We start from the raw sequence: 14,970 nt of genomic DNA, 5'->3' as shown, positions 1-14,970 counted from the left end.
CTTTTCTTTTGTCAATAACCGAGGACGTGGACAACCACACACTGCTTTACTCACAATCGCGGAGACCAACGTGATATTGTCCATTAAAATAATGTCAAGACAAATTTTGATCCAGAAATTTTCTACTTACCTCTTGATGCAAGTATGTTTAGCCCAGAAGATCAAACAAATTGTAATTTGCACGTGGTACCTTTAGAATCAGGAATGAGCATATGGCACATTTCAATTTAATTATTTATGTAACATAATATTTATGAAAACAAAACTATTGATATGTTTTCACAACAATGACTTCCTGAAACATTTGTTGTTACATGTTGTTTTCAAGGCACAAGGGGTAATAAGTTGACGCAATCATAGTGGTATACAGGATAATGTTGACATTGATAGGCCTATATCTACAGTGTTAAAGTTATGAATATTTTGTCATAATTAATATTTCTAAAGAAATAGCTTCATTGTTGTAATATTATTTTATAATGAGGTAGATCAGTGGAAACATGCAGATATTATTAAAAATGAAACCCACAACGTTGTGAGTGCGTTTTTTATTTTTCACCACGAACCATACTTCTTGCTAATATGTTTACTACTGTAGCATGAAACGTCAATTATTCACACTGTCCAAAAGTGCTAATATCTCGCCACACGGAAACTGGGTCAACGTTTCACCGCAGCGAAATTCTGTATGGGGAAATATAGGTCGGAAAGAGCTAGATTGGTACCCTGCCCTTCCCGTCCATTATGTCCGCGACTAACGTTTTCAGTGTAATAATTTACATTTAGGTTTGTGTAAAAAAATATACTCACAATTATTTCGATCTATGTATTTCGTATGTAAACACACCGCTATACATGCGTTAGACAAAGTTTCTTTTAAAATTTTGTTTGGGGATTACTTATCCCCATGACCCAATGTAATTGTCTCAAACCCATGACAAATATCCAGGCCATAGTTACAATTTTATTCCATACATTCATATCTGACATAATATAAAACATGTTCAATTTGAAACAATTTTTCGCGATTCAAGAAGAGGAAACAACCTTACATTGGTGTCCGCCTCCGTGGTCTAGTGTCCGCCCAGAGAGCGGAAGGTCCAGAGTTTGATCCCCGGCCGCGTCATACTAAAAGACGTTAAAAGATGGAACTTGTCGTTACCCTGTCTGGCGCTCGGCCGCGTCATACCAAAAGACTTTAAAAGGTGGTACTTGTTGTTACCCTGTCTGGCGCTCGGCATTAATGGGTTAAAACAAGGACTGGTCGACTCGGAGTCAGTATACTGTGTCTGAGTGGGGTATTCATATTAGTCGGTATCAGTCCGGACTTGTGCAATCAGCCACACACACACACGCACGCACGCACGCACGCACGTACGCACGCACACGCACACAAATATAAAATGATTGCGAGAGGCATCATGCGAATTGGTCTTTGATTCGTTTGAAATTCAATTCTAACTTTCTGGTGACAACTTCGCCAACACAAACTGTCGCAGAAGACCTATATGACTGGTTGGATTGCACCGAGTGTATTTGTACTTTGATCATGTAAACGTTGCTTCCGTATACGATATATACAATCAGTATTTAGGGAATAGATGTCCTTTCCAGTCACATAATACGTTATAATTAGCCGCGATATACCCGGGATATTGTTGAATGCTCCGCAAACAACATGTTGTTTGTTATCTACAGTTATCACCTCATCTGTCGATCGAATGATGTGGTAGGTCCCCAGTACCCATGTTCTTTTCACGACTAGTATTCCAGGGCGTGGTAGGTCCCCAGTACCCCATGTTCTTTTCACGACTGGTATTCCAGGGCGTGGTAGGTCCCCAGTACCCCATGTTCTTTTCACGACTAGTATTCCAGGGCGTGGTAGGTCCCCAGTACCCATGTTCTTTTCACGACTGGTATTCCAGGGCGTGGTAGGTCCCCAGTACCCCATGTTCTTTTCACGATTGGTATTTCAGAGTGGGATAAATCCCAGGGCGGGGTAGGTCCCCAGTACCCATGTTCTTTACGACTGGTATTCCAGGGCGTGGTAGGTCCGCAGTACCCCATGTTCTTTTCACGATTGGTATTCCAGTGCGGGTAGGTCCCCAGTACCCATGTTCTTTTCACGACTGGTATTCCAGGGCGTGGTAGGTCCCCAGTACCCCATGTTCTTTTCACGATTGGTATTTCAGAGTGGGATAAATCCCAGGGCGGGGTAGGTCCCCAGTACCCATGTTCTTTACGACTGGTATTCCAGGGCGTGGTAGGTCCGCAGTACCCCATGTTCTTTTCACGATTGGTATTCCAGTGCGGGTAGGTCCCCGGTACCCATGTTCTTTTCACGACTTGTATTCCAGGGCGTGGTAGATCCCCAGTACCCATGTTCTTTTCACGATTGGTATTCCAGGGCGTGGTAGATCCCCAGTACCCATGTTCTTTTCACGACTGGTATTCCAGGGCGTGGTAGGTCCCCAGTACCCATGTTCTTTACGACTGGTATTCCAGGGCGGGGTAGGTCCCCAGTACTCCATGTTCTTTACGATTGGTATTCCAGAGCGGGATAGGTCCCCAGTACCCACGTTCTTTTCACGATTGGTATTCCATAGCGGGATAGGTCCCCAGTAGTACCCATGTTCTTTTCACGATTGGTATTCCAGGGCGGAGTAGGTCCCCAGTACCCATGTTCTTTTCACGATTGGTATTCCAGGGCGGGATAGGTCCCCAGTACCCATGTTCTTTTCACGACTGGTATTCCAGGGCGTGGTAGTTCCCCAGTACCCATGTTCTTTACGACTGGTATTCCAGGGCGGGGTAGGTCCCCAGTACTCCATGTTCTTTACGATTGGTATTCCAGAGCGGGATAGGTCCCCAGTACCCACGTTCTTTTCACGATTGGTATTCCATAGCGGGATAGGTCCCCAGTAGTACCCATGTTCTTTTCACGATTGGTATTCCAGGGCGGAGTAGGTCCCCAGTACCCATGTTCTTTTCACGATTGGTATTCCAGGGCGGGATAGGTCCCCAGTACCCATGTTCTTTTCACGACTGGTATTCCAGGGCGTGGTAGGTCCCCAGTACCCATGTTCTTTACGACTGGTATTCCAGGGCGGGGTAGGTCCCCAGTACTCCATGTTCTTTACGATTGGTATTCCAGAGCGGGATAGGTCCCCAGTACCCACGTTCTTTTCACGATTGGTATTCCATAGCGGGATAGGTCCCCAGTAGTACCCATGTTCTTTTCACGATTGGTATTCCAGGGCGGAGTAGGTCCCCAGTACCCATGTTCTTTTCACGATTGGTATTCCAGGGCGGGGTAGGTCCCCAGTACCCATGTTTATGGTAACATATTGATACTGTAGATTCTCATCCGATTAAGTCCTTCAATTGCCATTATTACTTCTTGATGTACTGTAACAATGCTGTTGTGCCATTGAGCACTTGTAATTTAATCACCTGCTTGACCCAGTCATTTATGTTACACCGTCATTTGGCCTTTTAAATCCAATGAAATCTGTTTCAATGGATAATCGTAACCTCGTATTCTCTGGCATTGATATTTTGTATTTTATTTAACTGGGTCTATGTTCTGCTAAATTGTTTGACAGACATTACTTAGAAGTTGACAGATGCCAAAGTAGACACAATTTATGGATAACAACTTCTTTAATACTGTAAAGGCGACGTTTCTGTATAGATCCTTATACCGTTGACACTTTATGTTCTGCTAGTGGATGAAAGTCCCCAAGTTTCATCATAATCCCAGTATTATTGTTCAATCATGCTGAGTGAAGTACAACATACATGTTTAGGCCGAGACATCAAAACTGCATCCACAGTGTTGCAAAACGAACATTTTTTGTTCAACGTTTCTTTCTTTACTGATAATCAGCAGAATCTCGTCACTTGTAATCAACAGACGTAATTCAAAATTAACAATCATTTGTAGTTTCACTAAAATAAGTATATGCTCTATCGTTTGACTGGATGTCTGGTCCATCATTCGTGTGGCAGGAGGACTGCTCTGCGGTCTCAGGCCATAAGTACAATTTTTTTTTATACGAATTTTGTGAATGGCGGGTTCTGCCTGAAGGGCGGGACATGATTACCCTTTTCGTGGAGACCTGGTGTCATCACTGATTTTTCTATGATCCACTCATATAATTTCCACAGCTACTAGTATTTTGCCTTTTACGACCAATGGAATCTGTTTCGTTGGATGATCGATGGCGTTGACGTTTTATATTTCCCACGTAGGGTAGTTTCATTTAAAACATTTCACATGTGCATGACAAAAAGTATTCTATTCGTATACTCTTCGTATGTAGGGTAATTCAATAACAAATATAACAGTATATTTAAAAACGTATTTTATTGATAGACACTTAACATGTAGGTAAATTAATACGAAATAAAATTATTGCGTGCAATACATGCACTTCTAGAAGGCGAGACATACTGTACCCATAATATTTTACACGAGTGGATCCAGATGCACTCCTAGAAGGAGAGACATGGTACCCATTATATATTACCCGAATGGTTCCAGATGTTGTCAAGACATGTCCACCTAGAAGGAGAGACATTGTACCAATAATATATTACACAAATGAACCCAGGTGTTGTCAACACATGCACTTCTAGGTGAGACATTGTACCCATAATATATTACACGAGTGGATCCAGATGTTGTCAACACATGCACTTCTAGGTGAGACATTGTACCCATAATATATTACACGAGTGGATCCAGATGTTGTCAATACATGCACTTCTAGGTGAGACATTGTACCCATAATATATTACACGAGTGGATCCAGATGTTGTCAACACACGCACTTCTAGGTGAGACATTGTACCCATAATATATTACACGAGTGGATCCAGATGTTGTCAATACATGCACTTCTAGGTGAGACATTGTACCCATAATATATTACACGAGTGGATCCAGATGTTGTCAACACATGCACTTCTAGGTGAGACATTGTACCAATAATATATTACACGAGTGGATCCAGATGTTGTCAATACATGCACTTCTAGGTGAGACATTGTACCCATAATATATTACACGAGTGGATCCAGATGTTGTCAACACATGCACTTCTAGGTGAGACATTGTACCCATAATATATTACACGAGTGGATCCAGATGTTGTCAATACATGCACTTCTAGGTGAGACATTGTACCCATAATATATTACACGAGTGGATCCAGATGTTGTCAACACATGCACTTCTAGGTGAGACATTGTACCCATAATATATTACACGAGTGGATCCAGATGTTGTCAATACATGCACTTCTAGGTGAGACATTGTACCCATAATATATTACACGAGTGGATCCAGATGTTGTCAACACATGCACTTCTAGGTGAGACAGTGTACCCATTCTAAAGTATGCTTATAATCACTATAAAATACTTCACGTCGCAGACTCTCGTGCTGACGCGCGCTGTTGTTATCAAAATAACAATGTCCCAACATCATTTACCTAATAGTATGTACACGCACTCTGGCGGACTATTGAACCCTAGCGTAAGTTTAGCGTCAATACACCACTCGTTGAAAATATGGCGTCGTTGTCTGTGCGACGAAGTGAACTCATTCTTTATTTTTGGGTGACAAGCTAAAGCACGTGATGACGTCAGAGAGGACAACGAGGATGATGGGCAGGCTTATCAAGCACATGCCACTGTATCCCATCCCATGTGCTGATAGTCTTGCATCCTTCGCACTGTTGTATTTTGCCACCGCCTTTGTTAGGTTCTTATCATTCAGTAAAAGGTTGTTCTCGAAGTTTTCTTTCACTGCTTCAACGCCGGATGGAGACAAAGTATTCAGACGTTTGGGAACGCAGGCACATCGACAAACCAGTCTCTTCCATCTGGCCGAAACTCGCTCAAACCTCCAAGGTCCGAGCGTCACAACCCAATTCTTGTCCCAGGAGCTGATGTTCCACTCTCCCGGGGGAGTCCAGTTAGGAGACGTTGCAGCTGACACACCTGCTATGGTAGCAGAAGCAGCAGGGGCAGGAGTAGTAGCAGCAGTGCCGAGACCAGCTGCTGTGATAGTAGTGGTGGGACCAGCTGCTGTGGTAGTAGGAGCGAGGCCAGCTGCTGTGGTAGTAGTGGTGGGACCAGCTGCTGTGGTAGTAGGAGCGAGGTCAGCTACTGTGGTTGTCATGGTGAAGCCAGCTGCTGTGGTAGTCATTGTGAGGCCAGCTGCTGTTGTAGTCATAGCAGGAGTAGAAGTAGCAGTGCTGAGGCCAGCTGCTGTGGTAGTCGGGGTGAGGCTAGCTGCTGTTGTAGTAGAAGCAGCAGCAACTGCAGTAGTGGTGGTGGTGAGACCAGCAGAAGAAACCAGACTAGAAGCAGTTCCTGTTCCAAAAAAATATAAATCCTGAATATTTATGTAAATGTGTAGAGTGTTCTAAATCTATAACGTCTCACCAAGGCCATAACATTCCTATTACTCGTTTTCCTATTGTTAAAATGTGTTGTTTTTCGTCTTTTTGATGGACAAATAATTACGTTTTTTGTGTTAAAATAGTTTTTAAACATATATTTCATACTTAATTGCATCAAACTTAAATTGTTTTGTTCACTGACAACCAGACTTGAAGCAGAACAAGCAGAATTCGGGGGATTAGATGCATTTGCAACCATCATTGTGGACAGTGTTGAAGTATAAATGTGTCTGCGGAAATCATCCTTTCAGCATCTACTTATGTTGGAGTAGTAGCAGCAGTAGCAGTAGCAGTAACATAAGTGGTTGGTTGGTTTGTTGCTTAACGCCGCACTCAGCAATATTCCAGCTATGAGACGGCGGTCTGTAAATAATCGAGTCTGGACCAGACAATCCAGTGATTGATATCATGAGCATCGATCCACGCAATTGGGATCGATGACATGCATCAACCAAGTCAGCGAGCCTGACCCCAGCAGTAGCAGTAGCAGGTATTGACGGTGCAGAAACCGTCATATAATTGGCACCAGGATGAGTTGCATCAAGAGAAATACAATCGCCACGTGATACGTAATGAGTTTGTGACGTTGTGAACAATGGATGACACTACCTACAGTGTCCTCATCAATGCAGCAGTATGACGTCATATTGATTCAAAATGACCAATCAGCTTTAAGAAATCGCTAAAATGCACATATCTTAAGTTTCAACCCCTGAGTCTGTTGCGTTATTTCAGACGATGTACTGTATTCTTACCAAGACAGGTGTCATCGTTGGCTTTTAACACGAACTGTGTTTCCTCTGTCTTTTCACAAATGAACATCCATATCCGTGAGCATGGGACATCATTGAAGCCCACTTCTGTGGATTCCAAGCAGTCTTCGACTCCCAGATTGTTGTTCGGTTCCCCCTTAGACCAAAAGTTGAAAACAAGGGGCGAGCAGTCCGTCCACACGAAGTGCGCAGACCCAGAGTTGGGTGTGTACTGTCTGGATCCGCCAACGAAGAGTCTTCCCTCTAGACACAAAATAGTCAATGAGTGAATGCAGTTTAACACCGCAGTAAATATTCCATCTTTATCACGGCGGACTATAAATAAGCAAGTCGGGACGAGACACATTGGTTACCAAGCGTACGAAGAGTCAGTCGGTACGTCTGACCCACACCTTGGTGGACTGAAGCGACAAGCGACAAGCATGAGTATCTGCGGGCCAGTTCTTGTCGGAATCCCCACGAGGTGGCTACAATTGAGGTGAAATGACGTGAAACAAGGCTCTTGCACTTATATAGCGACGTGCGATTATTGCACGTGTGTGTGTGTGGGTGTGTGGGTGTGTGCGTGTGCGTGCGTGCGTATGTGTGTGACGCTGTGACTTAATGAAAAGAAGTATGCTTATACTGTACGCTTAAAACTTAAGACCCCAAGCCCAAACATTAGCGCGTTCCATGTTCTATAACTTTGGCGGGTTTAGCTCAAATATGTGTTGTGCAAATGCTTGTTTATTAGATTGCACATTTGATTTCAATATCTTATCGATATTTGAATTGATATTTAAATTCTAAACATGCTTAGATTTAATTTATTAGGATAAAACTCAATGATATGCACATTGTTGTGAACATGATTACATTCTGTTGTGTTGAGATGGTTTAGGCTGTGAGTACACAGCTCATTCCATGTTTAAACCTTAAACGTGTTTAAATAGAATACACTAAATGTGTATTCCTTTTAGGATTTAAACACTGTCCTAAACATGTTTAGATCAAACATGTCTTGTAAGGCTCAGTAAAGCTTTCAAAAACGTTTATGGTAGACATGTGGAGGACAAAAATGGTGTCCGATGCATTATTTTGACTTGTACCATATGTTCCTGTGTTTTTTCGGCAAAACAATTGACTTGCCTGTGCCTTTGTATTTGTGACGGGTGCCATCGATGGAGCAGGATACGCTCACCTTTTCGCGAACACCTGGTATCATCACTATTTGATAGTGATTCATAAACACATGCTCATGATATAATCGGAATTGTACAATCGACTCTATTGAATATGGAAAGGGTTTTGTCACTTTTATTGTATGTATTTTCATTCCAAGCACATTATTTACAGTGTAGGCCGGGCTAATGCCGGTTTGATTGTGCTGAAATACAATGCCGCAGCTTAAAATGGATACCCCACTCAGACACAGTTTACGGACACCGAGCCGACAAGGTCTTGTTGTATCACTTAATGCCGAGCGACAGGCAGGGTAACAACAAGTACCATCTTTTAACCTGTTTTGTTATGACGCGGCCGGGGATCGAACCTCCAATCTTCCGTTCTCCGGACAGACACTCTACCCACTAGGACATGTAGAAGGTCGGATACAAATGACGTACATGACTCGTCCTGAATAAGACCACCTTACTAACCACACTTAAGCGGCACGTGTCCTCGAACCCGGGCCTGCGACGTACCCAACCAGCTTTAACCACTAGGCTAATCAACAGCTTCTGTAAATAGCATACGTACCCAGAAATCGTTTAGCAAATGAGGTAATTAGAGCTGACTTCCACAGAGAATCCACTTTGACAAGTCGCCCATCATGAGCCTGACACAGGGCGTTGGCATTGGTCCAGTTCAGAGCGGTGGTGTGTGGTTTGATGCATACGTCACCATTTGAAAAGTAGCTGTAGCCGTCGCTAGAGGGGCAGTCAGGATTCTCATCTGGCAGAAACACAAGCGGCCATAGATAAGGATCCATCACTCCATGAGTTGTACTGATTTCAGGTCTTTTGACCTTGACATACAAAGTGTGCAAAGAACCTTCATCCTGATACTCCGTAGGATTGTAATACGTATCTTCAGAGATTGTCGAAACACAGCCGCGAGCCGTGTAGTAAAATATGAAACAGTAAGGCATGTTTATAACAGTATGTCATGTTAGTGAGTGAGTGAGTATGGTTTGACGCCGCTTTTAGCAATATTCCAGCAATATCACGGCGGGGGACACCAGAAATGGGCTTCACACATTGTACCCATGTCGGGAATCGAACCTGGGTCTTCGGCGTGGCGAGCGAACGCTTTAACCACTAGGCTACCCGACCGCCCCGTATGTCATGTTAAGATAAATGTAAGAACAGTATGGTATGTTTAGACAAATGGAAGAACAGTATCGCATGTTTAGACAAATGGGAGAACAGTATGGCATGTTAAGATAAATGGAAGGACAGTATCGCATGTTTAGACAAATGGAAGAACAGTATCGCATGTTTAGACAAATGGAAGAACAGTATCGCATGTTTAGACAAATGGAAGAACAGTATGGCATGTTAAGATAAATGTAAGAACAGTATGGCATGTTAAGATAAATGTAAGAACAATATGGCATGTTTAGACAAATGTAAGAACAGTATGGTATGTTTAGACAAATGTAAGAACAGTATCGCATGTTTAGACAAATGTAAGAACAGTGTGACATGTTTAGACTAATGGCAGAACAGTGTGACATGTTTAGACTAATGGAAGAACAGTTTGACATGTTTAGACAAATGGAAGAACAGTTCGACATGTTTAGACAAATGGCAGAACAGTGTGACATGTTTAGACTAATGGAAGAACAGTTTGACATGTTTAGACTAATGGAAGAACAGTTTGACATGTTTAGACAAATGGCAGAACAGTGTGACATGTTTAGACTAATGGAAGAACAGTTCGACATGTTTAGACTAATGGAAGAACAGTTTGACATGTTTAGACAAATGGCAGAACAGTGTGACCTGTTTAAGGCAGAACAGTGTGACTTGTTTAGACAAATGGTTCAACAGTGTAACATGTTTAGACAAATGACAGAACAGTGTGACATGTTTAGGACAGAACAGTGTGACATGTTTACACAAATAGCAGAACAGTCTGACATGTTTAGACAAATGGCAGAACAGTGTGACATATTTAGACAAAGTGCAGACAAGTGTGACATGTGACGTGTTAAGAAACAAATAAGAAACGTTAGTGCATGTCCAGACACAAATACGGAACATTGCCGTGTTAAGAAACAATGAATGAATAATAGAGCGTGTTTAGAAACAATGGCTGAACAGTAGGGCGTGTTTAGACAAATGGCAGAACAGTGTGACATGTTTAGTCAAATGGCAGAACAGTGTGACTTGAGTCAATTACTGAAGAGAAGGGCATGTTTAGAAAACATGACTGAACAGTAGGGCGTGTTTAGAAACAATGGCTGAACAGTAGAGCGTGTTTAGAAACACAGAAGGAACCGTAGGGCGTGTTTAGAAACAGTGAATGGACAGTACGGCGTCTTGGCTGACCAATAGAGCGTGTTTAGACATAATGTCTGAACAGCATTACATGTTTAAATATACTGACTGAACAGTAGGGTGTGTTTAGACACAATGAATGAACATTATGACGTGTTTAGAAAAAAAATGTCTGAACGGTAGAGCGTGTTTAGAAACAATGGCTGCACAGTAGAACCTGTTTAGACATAATGACTGAACAGTAGGGCGTGTTCGGAAACAGGAAATGAACAATTTGACGTGTTTACAATGGCTGAACAGTGGGGCGTTTTTAGAAACAAACCATGGCTGAACAGTGTGACGTGTTTAGAAACAATGGCTGAACAGTAGGGCGTGTTTAGAAACAATGACTGAACAGTAAGGCCTGATTAGAAACAATGATTAAACAGTAGGGCGTGTTTGGAAACAATCACTGAACAGTAGGTCGTATTTTGAAAAAATGGCTGAACAGGAGGGCGTGTTTAGACCTAATGACTGAACAGTAGGGTGTGTTTACAAACAATGACTGAACAGTAGGGCGTGTTTTGAAACAATGACTGAACAGTAGGGCGTGTTTAGACATAATGACTGAACAGTAGGGCGTGATTAGAAACAATGACTGAACGGTATGACGTGTTTAGAAACAATGACTGAACAGTAGGGCGTGTTTAGACATGATGACTGAATAGTAGGGCGTGTTTAGAAACAATGACTGAACAGTATTACGCGTTTAGAAACAATGACTGAACAGTCGGGTGTGTTTAGACATAATGATTGAACAGTATGACGTGTTGAGACATAATGACTGAAATGTGAGGCGTGATTAGAAACAATGACTGAACAATAGGGCGTGTCTAGAAACACTGGCAGAACAGTATGACATGTTTTACAATAATGTCGACGGGTCAATATGGCTTGTTTACATATAATGATAAGCTGTACAGCATGTTTATCTATTATGACAGACCAGAAGGAAATCTTTGTCCCACTTAAAGCTAAAACAAATCAGTGGAATAATGGCATAAAGAGGAATAAAGAACACCTACATGAACACCGTGTCTCCCACAGCCGCACGGAAGGCAACGCTTCAAGTCTTAATTCGCACGTGTGTGGGAGGGGGGTTGTGCACCAGTGGTCATCCCATTTGTAATTGAACAGTTTTAACATTGATAAGCAGGCGGCAGATCCATCCGGCTGGAGTATACCCCAGTTTAAATACATGTTTGAGAACGACACCCCGTTTGGCCACGTCCATACAGCATTGTGGCCGACGTGTCCCCCTGTCCACACGCCTCTACTTGCAAAGGCATCAGCTGCAAAGAATGTACATACAGTTTATATATACTAATTTATATACAGCGATACTCCGTTAATACGGACGATTAACACATGTCCGTAATGAAATTAATTGCACAGTTCTAGACTGTCATATAACGAGGCGGGTTTTCTTCAACAAACTTTATTCTTGAAAGGAAATACACTGAAGTTCATGCGTTTTCGCGGTTGTGCCCCCTGAGCTCGACCGTTACATCCCACAATACTTCGCAAGCGGCATAACTCCTGAATGGACAACCACTAAATAAATTTGCCAATATACGACATGAACATGAACTTACGTGTTTTTCTAATGAACGTTTCCACAGCCACGTGTTTCGCTTCCGCGTCTAGTGTGGCCAGATGGTGATGAAGCCACGATTCACACTGTTGTTCAGAGTCTGACCACGTAGCTTTTTTTGTCTCTACCTTGAAACAAAACTTGCTACTTGTATCATATTGATAACCCTTCTCCGTTGGACATGTAGGCGATCCTGAAACAGTCGTAAGCAACCTAGAGATAATGAGAATATACAGAGCTCCATATAACTATTTGAGCAATTGACTTTTTATTCGAAGGTTTCCATTTTGGGTTATTGGGTTATTGCATTTTTCATAGGGTAAGCAATATTTTTTCACTCATCTATACATCACTGTATTGTGTTTTTCCAACAATGATTAAACATTCGGAAATTTAAAAAAAATTAGAATAGTTCAGATGTATATAACGGTTATAACGATAGGCTTGACTCGGAAAGCAAATTAGCTCGTAATTGTGTTTCGGAAATTAGCACCGCTGTACGCTTGCTAAAAAAGCTTCAATGGTTATTTACGCGTGCTGTTTTTATACATTTGAGTTTTTCATTTAACGCATGCGTTTTGGTATACAAGTTAATTGAAAGTAATTGGGTTTTTAATAGTACAGTTTATTTTCAGTAGAAAGGCCGTTGGCCCACGTACAAATATATCATTTAAATAAAACGTGAATGTGACGGATGACATGTACAAGATGTACATATTTTATAATATTTTAACAATGCGTTCCTTGTAGCTAAACCCTCTTTTTTTACATATTTACAAAAGTTAATAATAACATTTTGTTGGAGGCATGAAAAAAAGGACTTGTATTTAGAATAAACAAAGTATTTTTTGTCTCAATAAATTAAAGCATTGACATACAAAGAAAAAGTGACATTCCTCTTCTACTACCTGCATATTTGACCCATGAAGATTCGGGGTAGAATAGGTCTTCAGCAACCCATGCTTGCCGTAAAAGATGAGTGTGCTTGTCGTAAAAGACGACTAACGGGATCTGGTTGTCAGACTAGTTGATTTGGTTGATGCATGTCAACGTCCCAATTACGTGGGTCGATTGTTATGATGTCACTGGATTGTCTGGTCCAGACTCGATTATTTACAGACCGCCGTCATATAGCTGGAATATTGCTGAGTGCGGTGCAAGATGGGATAAGTGTAAGCTGGCACAAGGGTCTTCCGCTCACTGGCGGACATTTGTGAATGGTGTAAATGAGAATACCAGCTTCCCATAGGAAGCCAGAAGAGTAAGAGTTACTTTCTAAAAGCTGGTGTCACAACACGGATTACTATTTCTTTTTAACATAAAACTTCGATTTTGCATAATTTTATTTTTATCTTATTACAGACACTGCTTTAAGTAATACCCAACCTGTGCAATAATCCGAGACTGAAAACCTGCATTGGGCTTAGACACAAATACGTCTTGGTGTGATCTGACTTACCCATATTGAATCCAGTGCTGTGGCCTTCAGCACCACCAACTTGAACACTGTACAGCACGATCATTACTGGGAACGTCAGATTCAATGTTAAATGCCCATCAACCTGTTCAGATCCGGCCAAACTAACGTATCTGCAACACTCCTGCTCTTCAACAACTCTCGCATTTTGAAGCTGATTCTCGAGCAGTTGTTTATTCCCTTTCTCCGTGACGTAAAGCATCAACCGTTGACCGACAGTCGCAGGACTTGGCGGGATCCTGAAAGCCGTCATGTATCTGTCTATTGGAGCTATTGTGATCATAAATGACGTTACATTTGAGTCAGATGACCACAGCAGCATCTGAACCTGGACTGGCTTGGAAGTGCTGACACACATAGTCTCTGCAGTCTTCCTATTAATGTCCACATACCGACCTGTGTCCATGACAGTGTACGCTGACTTCCATGTGTTGACTTCAGTGTAGTCCTGAGAAGCGACAATCCTGAACACAATGTCTACATCAGTGATGTTCGGGAGGACAAAATTGACACCGTACAGCTGCACTGGTATCATCATCTCCACGAAGAAGCGATTTGCATCAAACATCCCCGCCACAACAGATATCGCCTTGTCACTTTTGATAAATGTACCTGTGAGGTCTTTGTCACATCGGACTCCCCAAACATCCATTGACTTTAGCGTTATATGCAATGTCTGTCCATGGTCCAGTGTCATCCCACTGCACGATGTCTGTCCATCAAAGGTTTTTATTGTTATGTTCACGGAGGTGTCATCGTCATAAGCAGCAACAGTAACAAACGAGGAGCGGCCAGCGGTGACCGTGTACAACGATACAAAGTATTCATCTGACCAGACACTCTTAGGCAGTGCCTGGTAGCCTTCTGTGTTGCCTTCAGACATACTGGCGACGACTTGCACTGACACGTCTTCGTCAGCAAGGACTTGAAGACCTTTGCTCTCTACAACGCCACTTTCCCCATATATCACACTGGACGTGAGGGGAATACTGGTGCTGTTCCCCACCCCTATCACAGCGGACTTAGGTTCGGTGTAGGCGGGCGAGGTCAGAGTCACTGTTGTATTCTCCGGGCCAGCTATGACGACCCATGTTCCTGGATTGGGATCAGTGAGCGAGGTGACGGACAGCAT

The 14,970-nt window shown here is 42.4% G+C and overlaps 1 protein-coding gene across 1 annotated transcript; it reads right to left on the bottom strand.

Moving 5' to 3' along the window:
- Positions 1-5,608: 5,608 nt before the first annotated feature.
- On the bottom strand, positions 5,609-14,970 carry LOC139450581 (uncharacterized). Its single transcript, XM_071232338.1, has 6 exons — positions 13,821-14,970; positions 12,363-12,554; positions 11,793-12,059; positions 8,984-9,178; positions 7,229-7,489; positions 5,609-6,384 (listed from the first exon to the last, which is right to left on the bottom strand). The coding sequence occupies exons 1-6, from the start codon at positions 14,968-14,970 to the stop codon at positions 5,609-5,611; spliced, it is 2,841 nt and encodes a 946-aa protein (XP_071088439.1).

Source organism: Haliotis cracherodii, unplaced genomic scaffold, assembly GCF_022045235.1.
Source record: "Haliotis cracherodii isolate W230 unplaced genomic scaffold, xgHalCrac1.p SCAF_8, whole genome shotgun sequence".
Classification (NCBI taxonomy): Eukaryota; Metazoa; Mollusca; class Gastropoda; order Lepetellida; family Haliotidae; genus Haliotis; species Haliotis cracherodii.
This window is presented reverse-complemented; position numbering and strand designations above follow the sequence as displayed.

Coding starts and splice junctions, on each gene's coding strand:
- LOC139450581 (XM_071232338.1), bottom strand. CDS start 14,970: ATGCTGTCCGTCACCTCGCTCACTGATCCCAATCCAGGAACATGGGTC. Junction 9,179..11,792: donor GTGGGAGACACGGTGTTCAT/GTAGGTGTTCTT, acceptor TGTTTCTGCCAG/ATGAGAATCCTGACTGCCCC. Junction 7,490..8,983: donor ATTTGCTAAACGATTTCTGG/GTACGTATGCTA, acceptor TTTTGTGTCTAG/AGGGAAGACTCTTCGTTGGC.